We start from the raw sequence: 18,293 nt of genomic DNA, 5'->3' as shown, positions 1-18,293 counted from the left end.
TGGGCCAGGAGGAATTCTGCCAGGTGGGCTTCCCAGCCCCCATGGATGATGTGGTGGTGCAACTCTTTTGTGATCCTGACCATCAGCTCTGCCTGCCTGTTGATTGCCGGATGAAAGGGTGCCGACCTGATGTGCCTGATCAGGTTCTGGGAAATGAAGTCCTGGAACTCCGCAGAAGTGAATGCAATCCCATTGTCCATCATGACTGTGTCTTGGGGGGGGGGGCGTGCATTGTGAAAGCTCTGCAGAGTGCCCGTATGGCTACCCATAAGGAGGTCAATGCCACAGTAGTCATCTCTAGCCATTTTGAGAAGGGGTCCACTATAATAAAGAAAAGCTGACCTTGAAGGGGCCAGTAAAGTCTAAATGAAGCCTTGACCATGGGTTGCATGTAGACTCCCAGTGCTGTACCTGGGGGGGGGGGTACTGGTTTTGGTCTGATTTGCTGGCAAGATTGGCATCACTTGACCCAGGCCTTGATCCCCTCATCTATCCTGGGCCATCAAACATAACTGAGGGCCAGTGCTTTCATCCACACGATTCCTGGCTGGGTCTCTTGCAAGGTGGTCAGGACTCATTGGCGCAGGGGCAGAGGCATGACTTCTCTGCTTCCCCAAAGCAAACATCCCTTGTGGACCGAGAGGGCCACCCAGCGGAAGGCAAAAACTGTAAAATCCGGGCCCCCCCAACTGGTGGGCCATCCCCTCCATACCCAGTCCAGAATACGGAAGAGGATGGGATCTTTCATGAAAAAATGGACAAAGTCCATTCATGAACAGGCTGGTCAGAGAGGTCCTCTATTAGCAGGATCTGGTGCGCTGGGGCGGGATTCAGGTCAGTGGATGGTAGCGGTAAATGACTCAAGGCATCTGTGTGACCCATCACCTTTCCAGGCCAGTACAGCAGCAAGTATTGATACCAGGCCAGGAAAATGGACTAGAGAACAACTTGGGGCAAAGGCATCTGCAGGGTTTAATGATCCAGGGCAAAAAGGCCCAGCAGTGGCTTGTGGCTGGTCAGGATGGTAACAGGCCACTTGTACAGGAAATCATGGAATTTCTTGACCTCTGCTAAAATTGCTAGGCCTTCCTTGTTAATTTGGGGGTTGGAGAATCTGGGAGTAATAGGCTACCGGGACCTCGCGACTGTCCGGTACCACATGACCCAGCACAGTGCCAACCCCGTAGGGGGAGGCGTCACAAGTCAAAATAACAGGCAACCATTCATCAAAGTGGGCCAGTCCTTAACAGCTTTGAAAGCGGCTGCTTCCTTGTGCCCTAGATCCAGGGTGCTTTTTTATCCAGCAGCCGGTGGAAGGGCTTGTGAGCCATTTTCGTGAAACTAGCCATGATGTAAATCAAATAAGGTTTTTTGTCATACAGAAGTTGGACAAATCTAAATTTAAATATGGAAATTTACAAAAAAAATTACTTCAAATGGAAGCAAGATGGATATATCACTTACAAACAGTACAGCCCAATGGTCTTAATACTCATAATGACCTGTCTTGTTTTATATAAGAATGGAGTGCAACTGTGTTCTGTAAAATTTCTTTGTAACATATATGTAATATATTTGAATGTGGAATTGATATAAGATAATTTAAGAAGTTGATTAGTAACACCTGTAACTTCTTATATAAGGAATTGGTGTAATTATATGGTATTGAGCTAGTGCCTATTGGAACATAAGAACATAAGAGAAGCCATGTTGGATCAGGCCAATGGCCAATCCAGTCCAACAATCATCCTTTGGGTGAAGGACTTCCTTTTATCCGTTTTAACCTGACTGCTCAGCAATTTCATTGAATGCCCACAAATTCTTGTATTGCGAGAAAGGGAGAAAAGTACTTCTTTCTCTGCTTTCTCCATCCCATGCATAATCTTGTAAATCTCTATCATGTCACCCTGCAGTCGACGTTTCTCCAAGCTAAAGAGCCCCAAGCGTGGGCAGACAGCCCATACTGTTTGTCACCATCTCAGTGGACAACTCTGATCCATTACCCGGTAGAAAAGTAACAGCTAACCCTTCATCTCTTTGAGATGAGTCCTCCCGAACCAGAGACATTTCATCTCCTATTGGCTTTCCCCCAAGATTTAGTTTAAAAACTGCTCTGCCATCTTTTTAATTTTAAGCGCCAGCAGCCTGGTTCCATCTGGGGACAAGTGGAGACTGTCTCTTTTGTACAGCTCCCGCTTGTTCCAGAAAGCATCCCAGTGCCTAACAAATTTAAACCCTTCCTTCTTACACCATTGTCTCATCCACACATTGAGACTTCTAATTTGTGCCTGTCTCTCCCGCCATGCACGTGGAACAGGTAGCACTTCTGAGAAGGCTACCATGGAGGTGCTGGCCTTAAGTCTCCCACCTAGCAGCCTAAGTTTTTCCTCCAGGACCTCACGACTGCATTTCCCCACATCGCTGGTGCCAACATGCACCATGACCACTGGTTCCTCCCCAGCACTGTCAGCCTATCTACAACATGTGTAATGTCCGCTACCTTCGTACCAGGCAGGCAAGTCACCATATGTTCAGTCCGCAGTTTTGCCACCCAGCTGTCTACTTGCTTAAGGATCTAATCACCAACTACCAAGTCCCCACCCCCTCTCTGCCCAGGGATAGTTCCTTGGCGTGAAAGGATACCCGCTCACCAACTGAAGAAGAGGTCCCTTCTTAGGGCGCATTCCCCTTATCCTCAGCCCGGTACCCTGTTCCCTCTCGATCCTCATGCTCCCTGGCAGCAATGGGACTGCCACGTTCAGAGTGGGGCTCATCTAATATGTCCCCGAGAGTCTTCCCCACGCGCCTAACTGACTGTCTCTGCTTCTCAAGGTCAGTCACCTCAGCCTCAAGGGTACGAACTCGTTCCCTGAGGACTAGGAGCTCCTTGCTTTGAGCACACACCCAAGACTTCTGTCCTATGGGCACACACCCAAGACTTCTGTCCTGTGGGCAGATAGTCATACACATGACACTCAGTGCAAAACACTGGAAAGCCCCTACCCCCCTGCTGTCATTCTGCCTTCATGATAGCTTTTTTCAAAAATATACAGTCCCCTTTAAATCCTGTTTGTTTATGTGGCTCCCCTTCTGGAGGATCAACTTACCTTATTGGGCACAAGGAAATTAGGGATCTGGGTTCTTGGTCCTTACAGAGCCCCCAGGCTAAGAGCCACAGGCCAAGAGCCCTTTAGCTCTCTGGCAAGGCGCAGCTTAACAATGCAAAGAGGGTGGGGAACACAGCCACTCCTAATCAATCAGCACCAATCACCTTCAATCACCTTCACCTTCAGCCCACTCAACCAAACAAACAACAGTTCCCCAGCAACCACAACTCAGAATTTTCAGCAGTCACCAAACTCAGAAATTCTCAGCAACTTCCCCAGCTGTCTCAGTTTATCTCAGAGTTGCTCTGCTCTCTCTCAGACCTCTCTGAAGGGGTATAAATCTGCAATTAAAAAAAATTACTTCAAAGACTGCTATGTATTGATCACAGTGTAATTCATGCTTTAATTCTGAATGTGCATTTCTTATTGTCCTAATGGGAGATATTGATATCATAAAAGTCCTTGATTGTTTCTCTGAAGCAAATATCATATTATTTAAAGGATGTTTCATGTATTTTTATTTCTTATACTTTGTATGTAAAGTACATTACAAAATCCAGGAACCTAATTCTTTTAGTATGACATATTTAAGATTTAAAGCAGTGATTAAAGCAGTGATTATGTACCAGTTCATTCCTTGGAAAATCATCACTTTCCTTAAATCTGATGTCATCTTGATAGGCAGATAGGGTTTACATAAAAGTTCTTTGCCTGTGGTAATAATGCATTTACAGACTAATACGCTTTCCATTTCATATACTATTTTTTATTGTCTTTCACTCTATTCCAACATTTTAATATTTTACAAACACACATTTCATTATCGTAGTTTAATAATTAAAACCAGAACTGGTGTCATGCCCAATTAATGTGCCCTGGTAGCATGCCCATTAGTTTTTCCATTAGTGAATTCAACAATACTAATGGGATTACTAGCATGGGATGCTAATTGGGCGTGACATAAGAAACTGGCTTACTTCTTAGCATACCCTTGCTAATGATGAAATTAATGAGCATTTTATTAAATGCTGTCTCATCAAAGTGTACTTAGTTAGCGTTAAAATTGTTACAAACGATGCTGCATGCCAAAGATCAGGTGTCTACAAAAGTGATCCTTTATATGTTTTGGCAAAATCCTGGAGCATTTTATTTTATTAATCAGAAATTACATTTCTAGACATACTACTTTAACTTTTTAAGCTATATGACCATGTGTGTCAACTAGAGTTTAAATCTGAAGGGAATCACTCTGCAGATTTGAGATGCACTCCTCTGAATACTTCTGTGAAATGTTAAAAGTTGAGTGGCTACAATCTACAACCCATTTACTTTCTAACAGTGCTGTCAGTTTTCACAGGACTGCTCTGGAGAAAAGAAAAAAAAACCCAACTTGCAGCTAGAGTAATTGAATTTAATTATTCTGAGTAAAGCAAGATTTTTCACATCCAGATAAGAACAATGCCATTATACAAAGCTTTTTAACATTATCAGTTAGATCATACAGAGTTTGGAGAAACTGTAGATAAACACTGATTTCTCCCAGAGAAACATATTGCAACATCATGACAGTTATGTATGACAAACTCTTCAGGCTTAGCGGGAAGCAAAAATGAAAAACAAATGCTATGCTTATTCAGGTGTGCATGCACATGAAAGCTTATACCCAGAATTAAACTCTGTTGCTCTTAAAGGTTCCACTGGATTCAAACTTTGAATTATGCTTATTCATATTGTTCTAGAATTTCATATCATATAATTTTTCTGCATTGTGCTGAGGATCATTTAATCCAGCTCCCAGCACTATGTGGCAAAATTTACAAATACCTCCCCCCACGCACCCAGTAACACCTGCTCCATGCCCAGAAGATAGCAAACCTCCCCCCCCCCCCAAACCCTCAAGGATCCCTGGCCGAACTGGCCTGGAGAAAATTGCTTCCTGACCCCAGAGTGGTGATTAGCATTTCCTTAGATGTGTAAGAAAGGGCCAAGAGATTTAAGCACTGATGCAAGCCTTCCTGACCTCCTCCTCATGAACTGCCTAAATTCACAGAATCAGCATTGCTGTCAGATGGCCATCTAGCCTCTGTTTAAAAACCTCCAAGGAAGGAGAGGCCACCACCTCCCAAGGAAGCCTGTTCCACTGAGGAACCACTCTAACTGTCAGGAAGTTCTTCCTAATGAAACTCTTCTGATTTAATTTCAAGCCACTGGTTTTGGATTGACCTTCTGGTCAGACAATTCCACATCATTCTCTATATCAGGAGTGACCAACGGTAGCTCTCCAGATGTTTTTTGCCTACGACTCCCATGAGTCCCAGCCATTGGCCATGCTGGCTGGGGCTGATGGGAGTTGTAAGCAAAAAACATCTGGAAAGTTACCGTTGGCCACCCCTGCTCTCTGGAGAGCCAGTTTGATGTAGTGGTTAAGTGTGCAGACTCTTATCTGGGAGAACCGGGTTTGATTCCCCACTCCTCCACTTGCACCTGCTGGCATGGCCTTGGGTCAGCCATAGCTCTGGCAGAGGTTGTCCTTGAAAGGGCAGCTGCTGTGAGAGCCCTCTCCAGCCCCACCCACCTCACAGGGTGTCTGTTGTGGGGAAGGAAGGTAAAGGAGATTGTGAGCTGCTCTGAGACTCTTTGGAGTGGAGGGCAGGATATAAATCCAATATCTTCTGCTCTACATGACAGCACTTCAAGTACCTGAAGATGGTTATCATATCACCTCTCAGTTGTCTCCTCTCCAGGCTGAACATACTCAGCTCCTTTAACCAGTCCTCACAGGACTTGGTCTCCAGACCCCTCATTATCTCTGTTCTCCTCCTTTGGACAAGTTCCAGCTTGTCTATATCTTTCTTAAATTGTGGTGCCCAAAACTGAACACAATACTCTAGATGAGATTTAACCAGAACAGAGTAAAGTGACACCATTACTTCACATGGTGTGGACACTATACTTCTGTTGATACAGCCCAAAATTGCATTTGCATTTTTAGCTACTGCATTACACTGCTGATTCATGTTCCATGCATGGTCTACTAAGACCCATGAACCTTTTTCACACATAGTACTGGTGAGATTAGTCTCTCCCATCCTATAATTATGCACTTGATTTACCTCCTAAATGCAGAACTTTAATTTATTCCCACTGAAATTCATTTTATTTGTTTTAGCCCAGTTTCCCAGCTTATCAAAATCATTCTGTATCCAGTCTCTTGTCTTCTACTGTATTTGCAACCCCTCCCAATTTTGTATCATCTGCAAATTTAATAAGCATTCCCTCTAATCCTTCATTCAAATCATTTATAAAGATGTTGAACAAAACAGGTCCCAGAACAGATCCTTGAGACAATGCTCTTCAAGAGAATGAGGAACCATTAAAGCTGGATGCATGGGAGGTGTCCCAAACTGGTCCACCTCAAAATGGAGTGGATTATTCTCAGTCAGTCACTCCTGCATGAGTCACCCATATCCTGTGTGGGGGCACTTTGATGCAGTCAGATGACTGTTGCACACCATCCCCTTAGCATGGGTTGGGTTTCTCCCCCCCCCCCCATTTTAATGGTCATGCACATATGTGCTCATGTGCGTATGCATTCATGTGCTCAGTGGCTATGTTTTATATATTTTAAAAAAGCTGAAAGTGGCATGGGATGGCCTAGTGGGTTCACACTGCCAATCCACCATGCTTGTGTGCTCCTGTGTTCAGACACCCAGAAAGGAGGATGGCGTGCATCAGAAGGATTTTCTACCACTTTCAAAGTGGTAGCTTTTTGAGCTGTCTCAGAAGTGCTAGAGGACAGGGTGAGTACAGGAGCAGGATGGGAGGCAGATGTGCATGCATGAACTTGATTTTTAATCTGTCTGTGCCTGTGTCATCTTAAACTGCCTAGTTCGTTGTTTTTTCTTGAAGAAAGGACTATCTGCCCAGAGCATATATATATATATATATATATATATATATATATATATATATATATATATATATATATATATATATATATATATATATATATATATATAAAAGGTTCTGCCTGTGGTTTGTATTTACCTTGGGCTATCAGAATAGCCTTAACAACTTGTAGGCTTTACAATCCCCAGGTCCCAGCAGAGGATCCCCCGTTTTGACAGGCTTCTCCCCGCCCCCACAGTCATCCTGTAGTTTTAGAGCTCCTGCGGTTTGGAAACCTGCAAACAGTTTTTAAAATGTGTGCCTTTAAGTCTGAGCAGGAAGGGCTTCATGGGAAAGGATCAGTAACAGTTTCCTCAGAGAACGGCCCCTCCCTTTCTTTTGCTTTCATTTTCAGAGCAAGTAAAGTTCTGCAGGAACAAGACCCAGTAAGTATTTGTGCGTATGAGAGAGGGAGGGGCAGGGGATTCCCTGGTTTGGAGGCCCTCCCCCTGCTTTAGAAAGTGTGAGGGGGGAGGGAGATGTCTACTGGGCACTCTATTATTCCCTATGAAGAACGATTCCCATAGGGAATAATGGGGAATTGATCCGCGGGTATTGGGGGCTCTGGGGGGGCGCTATTTTTTGAGGTAGATGCACCAAATTTTTAGTATAGCATCTAGTGCCTCTCCCCAAAATACCCCCCAAGTTTCAAAACAATTGGACCAGGGAATCCAATTCTATGAGCCCCAAAATATGGTGCCCCTATCCTTCATTATTTCCTATAGAAGAAAGGCATTTGAAAATGTGTGCTGCCCCTTTAAATGTGATGGCCAGAACTCCCTTGGAGTTCAATTATGCTTGTCACATCCTTGTTCCTGGCTCCACCCCCAAAGTCTCCTGGCTCCACCCCCAAAGTCCCCAGATATTTCTTGAATTGGACTTGGCAACCCTAACAACTTGGTACATAAGAACATAAGAGAAGCCATGTTGGATCAGGCTAATGGCCCATCCAGTCCAACACTCTGTGTCACACAGTGGCTAATAAAACCAGGCACCATCAGGAGATCTATCAATAGGGCAAGGACACTAGAAGCCCTCCCATTGTGCCCCACCCCCAGCTCCAAGAATACAGAGTATCACTGCCCCAGACAGAGAGTTCCAATAATATTATGTGGCTAATAGCCACTGATGGACCTCTGCTCCATATATTTATCCAAACCCCTCTTGAAGCTGTCTATGCCTGCAGCCAAAGTGGCAGTGAATTCCATGTGTTAATCACTCTTAGGGTGAAGATGTACTTCCTTTTATCCGTTCTAACCCAACTGCTCAGCAATTTCATTGAATGTCCACGAGTTCTTGTATTGTGAGAAAGGGAGAAAGTACTTCTTTCTCTTTCTTCTGTATCCCATGCATAATCTTGTAAACCTCTATCATGTCACCCCTCAGTCTATGTTTCTCCAAGTTAAGGAGCCCCAAGCGTTTTAACCTTTCTTCATAAGGAAATGTTCCAACCCTTTAATTATTCTAGTTGCCCTTTTCTGCACTTTTTTCCAATGCTATAATATCTTTTTTGAGGTGTGGTGACCAGAATTGTACACGGTGTTCCAAATGAGGCTGCACCATTGATTTATACAGGGGCATTATGATACTGGCTGATTTGTTTTTAATTCCCTTCCTAATAATTCCAAGCATAGCATTGGCCTTTTTTTTTTATTGCAGTCGCACACTGTCTTGACATTTTCAGTGAGTTATCTACCACGATCCAAGATCTCTCTCTTGGTCAGTCTCTGCCAGTTCACACCACATCAACTTGTATTTATAGTTAGGATTTTTGGCCCCAATGTGCATTACTTTGCACTTGGTCACGTTGAACCTCATTTGCCATGTTGACACCCACTTGCCCTGCCTTGACAGATCCCTTTGGAGTGCCTCACAATCTTCTTTGGTTCTCACCACCCTGAACAATTTAGTGTCATCCGCAAACTTAGCCACTTCACTGCTTACTCCCAACTCCAGATCATTAATGATTTCATCCCTCCTAGTGGATTAAAACAGTGCACAAGTTTACTCTCATATACATGAGCACAAGAGTTTTAATGCAGTTCAAAAATTACGTAAGAGCATTATAGATCTGTAATATAACAGATTATTTTTAGTTAGATTAGATCTCTAGTTAGAAAAGAGGCCAATTTTAGGTTATATACTGGAGTCAGTTGTTCAGAAATTATAATTACAAATACACTCACACACTCCTAGAGTATTCTCAGGTGCATACAGCATGACAATTCCATTATTTTTCAATTTTTGAGATTTTTCTAGGTCATTTTATGAAAACAATAATTTTCTTGACTCTACAACAGTCAGATAATATATTCTTGAGACAATTGCACTTACCACATTGCCTTAAATCAAGAATGTGTATCTAAAGTGTGTACAATAGGACTAAATGCCCTTTTGTAGGGAACACTTGTAATCAAAAATATACTTTTAAGTTGGGATTAATTATACCAATCAGCTGATTAATATTTTGAGCCCTGCATTTAAACACTTAAGAAATAAGACATGTATACCTCTCCAACACTTCCTTTTTGAAATGAATAAAGAACTTGTTTTATTTCTCGAGAATGACTTCTTTGACTTTAGCTCCTGCATGAGGAAAGCAGATTATGGAATTTCATAAGGAATCAGTGGACTATCTCCTTCCTTACCACAGTGCCCTCACATACAGAGGTTTATATAAATATTGAAGAAAAAAGGAGCCAGCAAACATCTCTGGAGGACACCCCTCCTAGATAGAATGTCATCAGTAACAATACCAGCAGGGTTTAACCTAACTCTCAACTTACTATTATGTATAAAGACATAATCAGCTCTAAAAGTCTCCAGTGTATGATAAGGTCTTCCAATAAATCACAAATGTTTAGTTCTACTCATAGACTCAAAAGTACAAGAGAGGTCTATGCAAGTCATAAAATCCATCTTTTTTTAAAAAAATGCTAATATTGATTCAAAATAGTACTGATTTTTGGCAGACCTACTACATCAAAATCCTGCTTGTTTTTCTGCCAAAATGTTATTATCTACCCCATCTTGCAGCTTAAGATGCTTTGGCAGAAATTTGTCTGAAATATCAACTAAACATATAGATCTACAAGGTTCCATGAAAAAACCCACAGGAAAAAAGCTCACAGAAAAAAACCCATGGCCATAAAGGCTCAGAGGAAAAAAGCCCACATGGAAAAAATGCCCTCATGGAAATAAGCTTACATGGGGGAAAAGTCCATAGAGAAAGTAGCCCACACAGAAAGAAGCCCACACAAGGAAATGTAATGTAAAGCGCCATAGATATTTATAATTGTGGATAACCATTCATCTCCACTTATGAGAATGAACAGGTATAACCTGTTAATTTACAATTGAAATATATCATATTCACATGCAACAATTTGTGTTGCCTACCATCACCTTTCTTTAGGTACCAGACTAGTCCTTCAGAGGAAGGACAAGTCTAGGCATAACACTTCTTTGACCTGATCTGTGCTATTTAGGGGTATGCGTCAAGAAAAAAAAATTCTATTATAATTTCAGATCCAGGATTTAGGGGGATTAATTTAATTTTTAATTTTTCAATTTATACCCTGCCCTATCCCGCAAGCGGGCTCTGGGTGGCTTACAACATTAAAAACCTTACAGAAATATTAAACAAACCACATCCAGACTAGATAATATCATAATTACAGAATTAACAGAAACCATGAAATCATTGGCAATAAGTCATAAACCACATATAGGCTGGTAGTATTCAGCACAGCATAAGCACCTAGATGGTAAGGTGCTAATAAGGTGCTGGGGGAGCAATGACTTCAGGAGACACCCACTGGATCATTTAAAAGCCTGGAAGAAGAGCTCCATCTTACAGAAAGATAAGTCCTGCAGGGCCCAGGAGCTCATTCCATCACATGGGGGCCTGGACCGAAAAGGCCCTTGTTGAAGCCAGTCAGGTGTCCTTAGGACCAGGGATCACAAGAAGATGTTATGCAGCTGACTTCAGGGCCAGGGGGGGGGGCTCATATGGGCAGAGGCGGTCCCAAAAATTTGCAGGCCCCAAGCTGCAAAAGGCCTTAAAGGTAAGGACCAACACCTTGAAATGAATCCAATACTCAAGGGGTAGCCAGTGCAGTTCGCGCAGCACGGGATGCATCCGTGCCCATAAAGGCCTCGATACTAATAACCGGGCTGCTGTGTTCTGGAGCAGAATCAAGGGTAGCCCCATGTAGAGAGAGTTACAATAGTCCAATCTGGAGGTGATCATTGCATGAATCACTGTGGCTAGATCACGGGGGTAAGGTAGGGGGCCAACTGTCAGGCCCGCCTCAGATGGAAAAAGGCAGCCCTTACAATGGTGGCAACCTGGGCCTCCATAGATAAAGAGGCATTCAGGAATACCCCCAAGCTCTTCAACTTTGTCGATGGCACTAATTGAGTACCAACAATTAGAAGTGGGAGCCTGATTCCATTTCCTGCACCCTCCCCTGATCCAGACACAAGATTTCCGTCTTAGATGGATTTAACTTCTGTTGGCTCTGGTACAACCAACCAGTCATGGCTTGCAGTGCCTCACCCAGTTCATCAGGGGTGGAGTCCAGATGGCCATCCATAAGTAGATAGAGCTGGGTGTCATCAGTATGTAGATATTAAATAGCATCAGGAAAAGGATTGCCTCCTGTGGCACACCACTTTCAGGTGAGTGCCGCTGGGACAATTCCCCTCCAAGAACCATCCTCTGTCTCCTACCATGGAGAAAGGAGGTCAGCCACTGTAAAGCTAATGCCCGAATCCCTGCGTCGGCGAGGTGGTGGGCCAACAACTCATGGTTGACCATATCAAATGCTGCCAATAGATCTAGAAGTATCAGCAGTGCCGATCCGCCATGATCCAGATATCTCTGGAGATCATCTACCAGGGCGACTAGCACTGTCCCGTCCCACAATTATTTACCATGACTGCTTGTTTTCAAGTAGGACAATACTGGTTTGGGTTTCACTTTTTTTTTCTGGGGGGGGGGGAATCTTTGGGACCATTATTTTCAATGGGAAACCAATAGAAGGGACTGGTATAGCTTTTTTTAAAAAAAAAATTTACACAGAACATAGATTTCTCCCTAATCTAAAGACTCCCCCAAGTTTCAAGAGAATTGGATCAAGGGGTCCAGTTCTACATATTCAGAAACAAGGTGCTCCTAGCTGTCCTACTTGCACAGAAAAAAAATGGCCCCATACCCAGAAATAATGGAAGGAAGGAGAAGGAGCTCACCAGAACCACAGCTCTGCCATTATACCCTATCACTGTACCCTCTATAAGTGACTTTGCAGGGTCCTGACTGCCTGTTTTTCAACCAAATGATATCAAAATTGCAGGGGAGGTAGTACTAACTGTCCACCAAGTATCAAGCAAAAAAGCCCTGCATATAACCATTCTGAAAAATCATGGTAACAACCCAAAAAAGGAGATTCCAGAATGCACATCCTTAGTGCTATTTGCCTGACTTCACTAGATTAGAAGTGTATTGCCCTTAGACCACAAAACATGACTTCTAGTTCCAGACACCCACATGACTTACAGAAATGGTTAAAAGTCATGTTACCATTAGTGCTTTCTCTTTTCTGTCTTAGCATACTTTTTATATTTAATTTGCCATAATATAAACTCATCTGTATTAACCTGTCCTCTTCTCAAGTTTGCCACATTCATACTACTCACTGTTCTCACTGTCTTTTTTCCAGATGGAGACACATATTTATTAAGAACCTCTATTATTTTTCTTCATAAAATCACCTTTTCCTTATTTTAATTGCTTAAAAAAGAAATGTTCTCCATTTTTGCATAGTTTGAAGTGATATTATTGAATATTTGATACATCTACAAAGATGCTGTGTGATCCTAACCAGAATCACAACCTTCTGAGACTATTGGGTGTAACTTTGTATAGAATTGCATTGCAATCTGTACATCCTTACAGACAGCATTCATGAAGACCAAACAACTGTACTCAGCAATATAACCTTGTACAACCTTCATAATGCTATGAGTAACTCAAAAGAACCATGAGTCAACTCTTGTCCCCTAAACAACTCCACTGTGTCTACAGATGAACCCATTAAACTTTTTATTCACAAGGAAAGTTGGAAAGAAAGAAAAATGATAATGTCATATTATTAAAGGCATAAAATACCACTCAGAAAACAAATTAATGCTTTACTTCCTTACTATACCTGTGGATCAAAGAGGAAGTAAGGACGTCCACTTTGCAACTGAAGTGCAATATATTCCTCTTGATTCCCAGGTGACACAGAGAAAAGAATTAGGCCATCAGGCTCTGTAGTTCTAAAGCTCACTTTAATACCTGGTTGGAAATCAAAAGCAGATATTTATCTCTCACTTTTTCATGCATTTGTCATACAAACAAATCTGACTGCTTAGAAACAGAAAAACAAGCCAAGCAAAATGCAAAAGCATCATCATTATGCACATTCAAAAGTCATAATCTAAAATACATGGTGGTTCTGAACACGCTGAATGAATTGTACACACAAGCATTTTTTTCTTTGAGATTCAGGAAAGACCAAGTAACCATCCTCCTTTCAAAAAGGCTGGTCTTTAATCTTGTACAAGTGCTGCTCTTTGTGAACTGAAGCTGCATATATTTCTAATGATTAACATAGAGCATACATGCAGAGATCAAGTAATTCCAGAAAGACGTGACTCCTGTGCAGGATCTTTGCCACTGGACATTCTACAGACATATTTCTTATGCATTTGAGGGGAGGGGGGCACAAAGAGTGAAGAACAGAACACAGACAGCTATAACAATTTACTATTGGCTAATTATGCAATTGTTGATACCATGGCATTCACAAACACTATCACACCGCTGTTGTCCTAAATCACTAAAAGAAAAAAGCTATCAGCTTCCCCCCCATTTATACCTATTAATTTTAGGACTGTCTGTGGTAGAAAAATATTCATTTTGCTTTGCAACTCTACTTAGAGGTAGGTTGTCAGTTTTCTACTGCAGGGGTAGTTGGGTTTTAGACTTGTTAGCATTAATATAAAGATAATATAGAAATAAAGAAAATGTCAGTTTCTACAGTTACAGAACATAGTCTGTCTTCCTCAGGTTGTAAAAGGAAAAAGGGAGAAAAGGGCATGATATTGCTCAATTTTGTCAGATCTCAGAAGCTAAGCAGGCTCAGTACTTGGAGGGGGGGGAGGGCACCAAGGACATCTCTGCAGAGGAAGGCAACAGCAAACCACCTCTGCTTCTCAATTGCCTTGAAAGATCCTTGCTGGGGTCAACATAAGTCAGATATGATTTGCTTGAATATGTGAAGCCTACTTAAACAAAGCCTGAATGGACATGGGGAGATAAATTTTCATAAATCTCCTAAGACAGAGTTGGCAACCTTACAGTGTTGGCCAACTAGCAATATATTTTTGGCTGAGCAACGGGGCAGGTCAACTCAGACTTCATTAGGCACTAAAGGCCAAAGAGCCAGTATTAGTTTTTTTTTTAAAAAAAAAAAATTCTTACAGACTACTCTAGAAAATTCTGCTCCCCTCCCCCGAAGGCTGCTTTTTCTGTTGTGTGCTTTTTCAGCTGTAGTGTTGCTCTTTACACCATGGCAGCCAGGTTCACAGCCTCTAACTGTATGCTTTTTAATGAAAAGAAATGTGGCAGGGTAGTGAACACTGAAATCGTTGATGAGGCTGGGTTGGCATGTTGCTTCTATGTTAAATCCTAGAATTAGTTTCAGGACTCACACTGTTCCCCACAAGGGTACTTGATGATTATCAGTGTGCCCTTTCTTGATATACATTGGTACTCATGTCCTTGTGATTCCCCCTTCGCACACTTAACTCAGAGTAGGCTAATTTATTGTGTTTTTCCCAGCTGTATCAAATGAATCAGCTTCTTCATATTCATCTTTCCCTTCTTTTGCCAGGCACAAAATAATAAGTAATGGAAGCTTTTCTTGGAGGCAGAATCTATTATTAAAAATTAAAGGATCATAATTGCAGCACATATTCACAACATATAATGCAGCTAATTACCTCAAGCCACAAGCAGTATCCTTTGACCCACATACTTTAATCATGCCACAGGTTGTCATACAGTGCAATAGAATGTACTCACAAATATTAAGACATTCACTTGAGATAATGAACATCAATCATGCTATTAAAATGGCCGTTCAGAGTTATCTGACAATTCACTTTGAATAAACATGATGTGAGATATAATCAAAAGCTCTTTTATGTTACAGAGTTATTTCAGCTGGCTGGTGAGAGACAAAAGGAAAAGTGAAATTTTAAAAAGGCAAAGAAACTTGCCCTGACAGAAGATAGTTTCATAGTAATTCCTGATTATTTGTTTGTTTATGTTTGGCAATTTTAACATTCTAATGATGAAATACTATGAAGAGTTATTCTAGTCTAAAAGATGAAATAAATGAAATGATCATAGAAACCAGCATTAAAGTAACAAATAAAACCAACAGAAATAGCAAGTAACATTTCATCAGTTGTCTAACAGCCTTATTACAAAGGACTTAAAAGCTTGGCCTATTTGCTTATGGCACTATTGTGAGAGTGATATCATTGTGCTGTCAAAAGTAGATTAAACTTTGTGACATCAGTGCTAGGCAAAGAGTGTGCTCATGTTTAAATTGGGCTCTGTGTATAAAACCTACATGTGATTTCAAAATGGCTCTTTTCCACATCTGATGTTAGCAAAATTCTTCAGTCACAAAAAGTACAACTCCCCCCCCCCAGTGTTGCACCTAAAATTGTCATATGATAAGATCTGTAGAGTCTTGCCATGTTTCCATTTCACGATTACAATATTGCTCCCCAAGGACGGAATAAAGAGTCAGACACAGAGTATTGGTATAAAATTGGGCCACTTTATTCAATATTCTAATAAACAGCAAGGGTACCCCACCAGCAGCCTGGCCAGGGCTAGGGGTCACCGCGACCGCTCCCCTGCCATTAACGGGCGAGAGACCCAGCCCCCCAGCTGGAGCTGAATGTTACTCAGCTCCCTCCAGGCGGGCCCAGCAGGGAGGCACGCACCAGAGGGCCCAAACCCAGACACACGCCTCGCCAGAAAGGCACCTTCTAGCCGAGCCTCCCAGACAGTCTGCATTCTCCAAACCCAGGTCTTCAAACCTGAAGGCTGATCATGCCAGACCCCAAATTCCCCAAAAGGGGGATGCTTCACAGTCCTCCCCTAGCCGCATAGTGCCCTAAACCCCCAAAACCTGCCACTACTAAGGCCAAGTCTCTATTTAGGGCTTAGCGCTCACCGGGAGGCCCAAAGCCACCCACAACCCTTGCTGCAAATCTCTCAGGAAAAGCATATTACCCTTTTCCGAGAGATGGACCCCATCCCCTCTGTAGAGGTCAGTAAATTTTAACAAAATGTCCGGATGGAGCAAATAGCGGCCCAAGCCCTTTTCCAGCACCTTCCTGATCTCCTTATTAGCCTTATACCAGGCCCTTTCTATAGCTGCAGGGTCCTAAGCACAATGCCACACCAGATGGGGCAGCATGGCTGACCAAATTATGGTGGTCCCAGGCCATCACTCCCGAATGTGCTAGAATCATCCCAGGCCTGCCAAACTAAGGCCTTGCCCTTTAAGAGTCCCAGATCGTTACCTCCCAGGTGAACAATTAAAACCTGAGGAGGAGGACCCACACAATCTTTAAACAACAAAGGCAGTAGGCCTGGCCACTGAAGGCCTTGACGCCCCTGCCATTCAATACACACATGCTGGCTGAGTCCCAGTTAAGAGCCAACCGCAGTTCTCCGAGCCTGATGAGCGGCCCAAAACACGTGGCTATGGCCGCATATGAGAACTCGGCTCCTCTGGCCGGGAACAACAGCATCTAAAGCGAAAAAACAGTTAAACAAGAACAGAACCAACAATAAACAGACACCAAGTCACTCACGGCCTAATAAAAGGTCGCAAGTAAGCCTTATAGGCTGAGGAATGCCACCTGTCCAATCTCTGAATGGAAGTGGAAGGATACCCCATGACAGCCGCTGTTGAGGCTGCCCCAATTCTAAAGGAGTGGGTCCCAAACCGCACCCCAGACAACCCCAACTCACCCAAAGCCCGTGACGTTACTGCCCAAAACTGATGCTTTGTCAACGGGCTACCATTCGAATGTATAAACAAAAACCCCTCCAGGGGCCCCCTAACTGCCAAATAAGCAGCCAACGCAGTAACTGGACGCAGCTCAAGCTCTGAACAACTACCCAACTCGAGCACCGTACCCTTCTGCAACTGATCTGTCTTAGAGCGACGGACAGTGATGACTGCCTTACCCGCAAATAGCTGCAGATCCCTTAACAACAGAGCCTTACCAGAAACATCGTTTCTAGACTGTGCCACCAGCTCACATACTCTAAGAGCCCCCCAAAAAGCTAACAAAGATGCAGCGTGAAATAAACATGCTTCAAATGATGAAGCACACACCACGTCCCAAACCCTCTTCAAACCCCGCAGAATCAAAGGAGACACAGGATTCCACGTATCAACCCTGGGACCAGCCTCTCTGGCCCACCCCTCCAGCATCTTTCGAATATGAAAGTCAACGGTTTCTTCCCTATAACCCAGCGCCTTACTGACAAAAGCCAATGCAGACAGGCGCCCTCTAATGGATCGCACGGCCAAACCCTTACCTCGCAGCTAAACACAGTAATCGAGCAAATGCTCCACCGGGAGGGGCCAAACCCTGCAATACCCTACCTCATCCCTAAAGTCTTCAAACTGCCGCACCGCCTGTTTGTAAGACTTCCTGGTGCTGGGCACAATGGCTAGACCTATCGCTCTGCAGGCCTCGGCTCTCCAATCAGCCATAGCTCCTGGGGCATTGGCACGGCTCTCTGTCGGCATCTGGGGCCAGCTGACGAAACCTCTCCATCTGTTTATGAGATAGAGCGTCAGCCACCCCGTTACCCCAGGAACATGCTTGGCTAAAAACAAAATGTTAAGCCACAAACAGCGCAGAGTGAAGGTCCTCATCAATCTCATAACCCGGCCAGATTTGGATGAAAGGGAATTAATGACGTGGACCACCACCATATTATCACACCAAAAATGGACAGTATGATTGGCCATATCCTTCCCCCACAGCCAAACCGCGACTAAAATAGGAAAGAACTCGAGAAACGTAAGATCCCGGTTCACACCAACCTTTACCCAGGAGTCAGGCCAGCTATCCACGCACCAA

General features: G+C 43.2%; 1 protein-coding gene across 1 annotated transcript in view; it reads right to left on the bottom strand.

Annotated features, from left to right (window-relative positions):
* Positions 1–18,293, bottom strand: part of USH2A (usherin) — a 1,244,521-nt gene that overhangs the window by 826,021 nt on the left and 400,207 nt on the right. The window contains exon 22 of the mRNA XM_060246775.1: positions 13,268–13,398. Within this exon, the coding sequence (XP_060102758.1) occupies positions 13,268–13,398 (131 nt within the window). The remainder of the gene's footprint in view (positions 1–13,267; positions 13,399–18,293) is intronic.

This window comes from Heteronotia binoei, chromosome 1 (genome assembly GCF_032191835.1).
Source record: "Heteronotia binoei isolate CCM8104 ecotype False Entrance Well chromosome 1, APGP_CSIRO_Hbin_v1, whole genome shotgun sequence".
NCBI lineage: Eukaryota > Metazoa > Chordata > Lepidosauria > Squamata > Gekkonidae > Heteronotia > Heteronotia binoei.
The sequence above is the reverse complement of the archived record's forward strand: the minus strand, read 5'-3'. Positions and strand labels throughout refer to the sequence as shown.